The following is a 7,298-nucleotide window of genomic DNA, read 5'->3' as shown; positions in this document are numbered from 1 at the left end:
ATTTCACCTAACATGATCAAGGCTACTTCTCCATGTCAGTACATAAAGAACCAACTCCAGAATTTTAACAACTGTATAGTATTTTATTATTTGGAGAAGGGCCAAATTAGCCAAGCCCTTCCTCCATGAACAGTTCTCTGACTGTGCTTGCTACCTGAAAAATGACTCCAGCTACTGATGCATGTCAAAGTATAGCTTGGACTTTTGGGGGAGACTCTGTATGATGATTGGCTCCCATAAAAATGACAGTATTCTCATAGTTGTATTTTAGGCTTATGGTAATGCTGCTCAGCTTTATTTGTCAAAGTTACTCTATTTGTTTTCTGTTTTCCAGAACATTGTCAAAATATTCAGTATGATAATGGCACTCTTTCTTATTTATAACACTAACAATGAAGTTGTTCAATTTAAACATTCTTTACTGTCATTTCTATAAAATCCTTAGAAGGAGGTGTCTGTCATTTTGAACCAGAAATTCCACTGAATTTTAAAATGATTAGTTTTGTATATGCTATATATAGTTATATAGCATATAACCATAAAAAAGTGATTTTGTAGATCGCCTTAATCTGGATTATTGTAGTAACCTACTGACTCCCCTCCTTCTTTCTTTTCCTCACTAAAAACTATGCAATATTATCTACACAGCATCCAGGTTTCCTTCTAATATATACCCTGTTCAAAACCCTCCCTGTTTTTTCAACTCATTTAGAGTGATCCCACTCTTTCCTTCACTCACTCTGTTACAACCACACTGCTCTCCTTTCTGCTCCTTTAACACACCAGACATGGTCCCACTTCAGATCACTGTATTTGCTATACCCTCCACCTGGAAACCCTCTTCTCTAATATAGCTGCATGGCTCGTTTTGTCACTTTCTTCAAATCTCAGCTCAAATGTCAGTTTCTTGACCAGGCTTTCACTAATAACTTTATTTAAAATTGAATATCCCTAAGCACAGCATAGGTAATACAGTTAGCATTAATATATTGGCTAGGTGGAAAAGCAGAGGAGAGTAGGAGCAATTAGGGGAATCATTTTACAAACTATATAAATGTTTAACCAATGTACTGTATACTTGAAACCAATAAAATAAAAAAGAAAAAATAAATAAATAAAATAAAATTACATCTCCCTAAAATTTCTATCCCCTATTCTCTTTTGGAATAGAATAGAGAGGCCAGAAATAAACCCACATATATATGGTCAATTAATGTATGACAAAGAAGCCAAGAATATAGAACTGGAAAAAGACAGTCTCTTCAATAAATGGTGTTGGGAAAACTGAACAGTCACATTCAAAAGAATGAAACTGGACCATTATCTTAAACCTTACACAAAAATCAACTTGAAATGGATTTAAGAGACTACATCAAACTAAAAAGCTTTTGCACAGCAATTGAAACCATCAATCAATCAATCAATGAATCAATCAATCAATCAATCAATAAAGAGCCAACCTATGGAATAGGAGAAACTACTTGCAAATCATATAGCTGATAGGGGTTAATAATAAAGAACTCATATAACTGAAAAGCAAAAAAAAAATCCAAATAAAAAATGACAGAAGAACTGAACATTTTTCCAAAGGCATATAGATAGCCAACTGGTACATGAAATGGTGCTCAACATCACTAATCATCAGATAAACGCAAATCAAAACCACAATGAGCCATTTTGTCACTCTTGTGAGAATAGCTATTATCAAAAAAAAACAAGAAATAACAAGTGTTGGCAAAGATATAGAGAAAAGGGAACCCTCGCACACTGATGATGGGATTGTAAATTGGTGCAGTATAGAGGTTCCTCAAAAAATTAAAAATTGAACTACCATATAATCCAGAAATTCCACTTCTGGACCAGTGGTCCAGAAATCAACAACTGTGGAGTCCTACTTTGTGGCTGAGGTCTGACTTTTCATTCTACAATAAGGTTGCAGCATTTGACCAATGAAAAAGCTTAATTTGTGGACTGATATAAGCTCATAGGTAAATATTTAGAGAGGATATTTGGGAGAAAAACTGCCCTTTGTGATTGAGGTGGAGACTCAAAAATTAATTATAATCTTAGTATTAAAGAACTATTTTATTGTCTTAGGCCGATGAAGTTATGGCATTTGGGTAAAATAAGCCTGTTCTTTCTTTCTCCCACCCCTATTTTTATTCATTGCTTTTTAAGATCCTTGATAGGCTTTTCTATCATGCTTGCCCTTAAAAGGAGTTTCAAGTCACTCACCTTCCCAACAGTGAGAAGTCTCATTCTGGGATATACAACCAGTTTTTCACTGGGCATGTTCTCCTGATGTCACATAGGTACCTCAAATTCAATGTCCCCAGTTGAGTTGATCATCATCAACATTTATCCTCTATGCCTATCATCGCTATTCATTTACATTCAAGCCAGACCTTAGAGTCTACCTAAATTCTTTGGCTTTCTTTACCCTTCACATGAAATACCAAATACTGTTTGTACATTTTATTTTTCCCTCATTTTTCTAATAACTTCCTCATTCTCCATATTCACCTCAAATAACCTAGTTCAGGCTCTATTATCTCCTTGAATTTTCTTCATTGAAATCTGATGCATTGGATAGAAATGAATCCAGGGTGCAATAAACCAGGAAATCCTACTAGGTCTAGCTAAGTATCTAAGGAACATGGTCATTTATAATCCATCTCCAGATACGTGAGCATAAACTGTGGTGTTCTCTGCCTTTGGCTGGACAGTATTTTTATTCCTTGCCCTCATTTTCTCATATTCTTGATCTTTGTTTCAGATCCTACTTGGCATTTTGACCACAAATCAAATTAACTCAGCCACAGTGGCTTATATAGAAAGGATCAAGACCAAGTGGATGTCTTATTGGCAAAGAGCACAGAATTTGATGACATATTGCTGAAAAGGGTGTGGTGAAGCATACATACATACATACATAATTTTTGAGAAGTTAAGTTGGTAGGACCTCTTTGAAGGGTAATTTGGCAATAGCTATTAAATATAAAATTGACCCAGTAATTCCATTTCTAGGAATGTATCCTGCAGACAAACTTACACATGTGCACAAAGATGCATGCACATAAGCAATCACTGTGGAATTTATAGTAATAGAAAATAAAAACCAGTATAAATGCTCATCAAAAGTGCAATGAATAAATAATGTCCCAACCATACAGGGGACTGTTATACAATTAAGATGAATTAGGTAGATATGTATAAGAATCAATCTCGAAGATTTTGTGATAAAAAAGGCACAGATATGTGCAGCACATGATATCATTTTTATAACAATTATATACACACATTTACACTTGTGTTATGTACAGACTATCTCTAAATGGACACACATACTAGGGTACTGCTTGTGATCCATGGGCAAAAGATCAGGGATCCTAGGGTTTGAGACTTACTTTTCACTGTACACCTTTTATAAAGTATGATTGTTTTGGTCATGTGCATGTACTACTTAAGTTAAATTAAAGTACAAAAACAAAAACATAAAGACCAAGTGGGAAGTCTTGATAGTTGTAGTCTAAAAAATTAGAAATATCTGCATAAAAATGCTATACATCTATGCCTTTCCTCACACTGGAAGTAACATATACACATACATAAATATACAGTATATGAAAATAGGAAGTTATAAGCACATATACATTTGTGTAAATGAAAAAAAATTGTTAAATCATCTTAAAAACACAAGATGACACCTAATTGTCCTAACTTATAGCAAGTATATCTAGACATGGTATCCAAGATGTTATTTAATCTCTTAACCCATGTTAGTAGCATAAGTTTGCTTTTCAAATAAAAAAGTACAAAGTAATGTATACATAATGATGTTTAAGGTTCAGTTTCTCTACTGTAAGATTTTGACTTTGATAAATATATCCCTAGAAGCACAAATTAGAAAAAATAAAATATATATTCAAGCACTCAAAAACTTTAGTGTTTAATTGCTAAAATGTAGAACATGTTTATTTTTTTCTGCAATACATCACAAACTCAATCAAGATAAAATTATCAATGTATACAATAAAAAAATTATCAACAGCACCTACATTGAGTACTACAGTCAGCCTTTCTCTGTAAATGGTTGCCTGGATAATGTTACCTGAACTTTAAAGATATATGTTTACCCCAAAAAGAACCTCCCTGATTGTCCTGCCACACATAGGACAGTTTTGATTAGCTCAAGAAAGCAGGACATAATATAGAAGCTAAACAAGATCTAAACAAGAATGAGGGACTGGGGGTATTGATGCTGAATTTCTAGTGAAGAATCAAAACTATGATTAATAGAATTAACAACACTGTAAGATTTCTTAACTAAAAGAATATATTTTTAAAGTATTTTATGCCATCAACAATATACAAACAACAAACAACTGAGTTTCCAACATCCAAATGAAATACGCCCCAAAATGATGGCAGTCTTGAACTTGAAATGCATTTTCTAATTGGAGCAAGGCTAAAAATCTGCCATTATGATGATGGGTAGTTCCTCAAACCAGTCCAAAAGACACTTTTTAGCACATTTCCTGAAATAAAACACATCAGAAATGTGGAATAGACCTGAACATATTTTGAAATACTGGTAAAAGTAGTGAATTGTAATGGGAACCACGACTGCACCAGCCCAGAGAAAGAGCAAAGCTGAATCACTCAAAGAGAGAACATAATTAAAGATTAGCCAAAATTCTTTGTAAGAAAAGTCAAAAAGATGGTTGATGTTGGGAGAGGTACAGAAAAATCTTAAAGCCAAGCTGATTGCCCAAAAGACTTCTGCATGCCTGCCTCCCTTCCTCCTCCTCTCTCAATCTCTCAATCTCTCTCTCCAATCTCTCTCTCTCTCTCTCTCTCTCTCTCTCTCTCTCTCTCTCTCTCTCTCTCTCTCTCTCTCTCTCACACACACACACACACACACACACACACACACACACACACACGCTAAGTATGTTGGGTACATTCCATCTGGAGGACAAAAGACACAGAGTTAAAAAGCACAAACAGCTGTGAAGAAGGAAAATGAGGGGACTAGAAGGAAAATTTGAGCTTTTGGAGAACACGGCGACCATCCTTAGCTCCAGAGGCCTGCGTAGTTCCCATGGAGACCTGAAGGGAGAGGCCCCCCAGCCACGAAGAGCTTCATCTCCGGCCAGTTGTAGCAGTGAGTGTAGAGCGCGTTGGGGAACTCATCCATGCCGCCAAAGTAGTTCACCCACAGGTCATCATGGTTGAGCCAGCCTCTGCCACAGGTGAGCTTGAGCTTACTCCCTGTGGGCCCCAGGGAGGAGTCGGGGCTGGCCGAGGCCCTCTCCTCCAGGAACTTCTGGGCGCGGATGTCATAGAAGAGCAGGGAGCCGTGGCCCGTGCCCACGGTGATGATGTACTGATAGAAACTCAGCGAGCGCACGCCTGTACCGCCCTCTCGGGAGCAAAGGGGTCGAATATTCTGCTGGCGCTGGCGCGGATCCAGGAAGGAGACGTGGGACTGGGAGCCCACCGCGTACAGAGACAACTCGTCGCAGTAGGTCAAGCACACGTTCTCTCGGCAGTAGGGCAGCCTGATGGACAGCAGCCTGGACAGGGTGCTCCTGACTTTCCACAGGTGGAAGTAGCCATCTAGGGACACCGCTCCCAGCTCCTGATTCTTGCCACTGAAGGCCAGGGCTCGTACCTTGCGGTTACTGGGGTTGGTGCTGGCCCTAGGGATGGTCTCCATGTCCCTCGGACGGATATGGGCGTACACCGGGAGCCCTGCGTCATTGTGCCAGGCTATGCTGCCATTGAACATGTCGGGATCCATCCTCCACAGTGCCACAGTGCCGTCGCGGGAACCGCTCACAGCCACTGTGTCACTCATCCAGGCGATGGCGAAGATCCAATCTTTGTGGCCGTGACGGTCACCCAGGCACACAGGGTCCAGGGTGGGCAGCTGGTAGACCGCCAGGCTGTTGGGGTTTTCGCCTCCAGTGGCCAGAAGCGTCCTGGAGGGATTCAGCTGAATGGCGTGGATGCCGCAGCTCGGCTGGGCCCGGGCCAGCCCAGCTCCCCTGTCCCGCATGAGCGGGATGCGCGTGATCTGAACCGACTGCACGTCCACTACGAAGAGCGTGTTGCACTTGGTGCCGCACACCACCTGCCTGGCATTCAGCCACTGGGAAGCAAACACCTTGTTGAGGGTGCCCAGGGCCAGCTCGCTCTCGCACAGCAGCTCGGGCAGCTTCCGCACGGCGTAGCCGCGCAGCTCGCCCTCGAATCTCGAGAGCCCCGCGTGGCTCTGCGCGCCCACCTCGCGGCCTTTCAGGTAGTGCACCAGCGAGCGCTGCGCTGCCGGCCGTTTCTGCTTCTTGGGCACCAGTGGGCCCTCGCCATCCGTCGCCTCCGAGCCCTGCGACGACGAGCTCGCGGCGGCTGCTTCGATGGCTGGCGCTTTCCGCTTCCTGCTACCTGTTTGCTGCGGGGCCATAGTGGGCGGCGGGAGAGTGGCGGCGGCAGTGGTGGCGGCGGCGCGTGGCACCCGCGGTGGCGGCAGCTCCTCCCACTCAAGCGGGAATGCGGGCTCTCAAGGGCCAAGAGGCAGGGGCGACAGCGGAGCGCAAAGCCTACCGAGTCCGGGCGCGGCGGCAGAGGCGAAGAAGGCGAGGACAGCGTGGCCCGGGGTAACGCCGGCAAGAGTGAGCGGAGCGCGGGGCCGAGCGCGGAAGCGAGGGCGGCGGCGCTGATCTAGGCAAGGGCGGGAAGTGCTGCCCACGGCGCGGCGGGAGCGCAGTCGGTGTGAGACGAAGTCAACGCGGGGGGCCGAGAGGGAGGGTGGGGTGGCGGAGAAGCCGGCGGGGAGCGGGTGTGGGGCTGGAAGCAGGCTGGGAGGGTCGAGAGGGCGGCGGGAGGTGGAGGGGATGGAGCGGGCGCGGGTAGACTCACCCAGGGCCCGCGCTCCAGGAACCCCAGCCTTCTCCACGTGGACACAACCTAGTGCGCCTGCCCAGACCACCTGATATCCTACTCTGGGCGTTTCACTACCCCCAGGAAAGTAACCAACTAGCCTTCTTAAAATACCTAAATATAATCCGAAAACTAAAATGTTAAGTATGAGGCTAGAAGGAGCCCGGACAATGTCGAAGAAACAAATGTGCACTTGATGCAATCCTGGGAGCTCCTTTGCTACAATTTGTGAACCTGATGGGTGATGGGAGTGTTCGGCAGAGGCAGAGCGACCCTCCCCTTTAAGTCTGTTCTGCAGCCCCTTTGGTCTCATCCCCTCCGCCGGCGTCTGTTATACATTTTCAACCTTATTT

At 43.4% G+C, this 7,298-nt stretch overlaps 1 protein-coding gene across 1 annotated transcript; it reads right to left on the bottom strand.

The window, feature by feature from the left end:
- Positions 1–4,957: 4,957 nt before the first annotated feature.
- LOC120612257 (DDB1- and CUL4-associated factor 12-like protein 2) lies at positions 4,958–6,475 on the bottom strand. The gene has a single exon (XM_039874733.1). The coding sequence runs from the start codon at positions 6,467–6,469 to the stop codon at positions 5,078–5,080; it is 1,392 nt and encodes a 463-aa protein (XP_039730667.1). The 5' UTR covers positions 6,470–6,475; the 3' UTR covers positions 4,958–5,077.
- Between the last annotated feature and the right edge of the window lie 823 nt (positions 6,476–7,298).

This window comes from Pteropus medius, unplaced genomic scaffold (assembly GCF_902729225.1).
Source record: "Pteropus medius unplaced genomic scaffold, Ma_sr-lr_union100, whole genome shotgun sequence".
NCBI lineage: Eukaryota > Metazoa > Chordata > Mammalia > Chiroptera > Pteropodidae > Pteropus > Pteropus medius.
The sequence above is the reverse complement of the archived record's forward strand: the minus strand, read 5'-3'. Positions and strand labels throughout refer to the sequence as shown.

Excerpts from the sequence above, each read along its gene's own strand:
- LOC120612257 (XM_039874733.1), bottom strand. The coding sequence starts at position 6,469 with ATGGCCCCGCAGCAAACAGGTAGCAGGAAGCGGAAAGCGCCAGCCATC.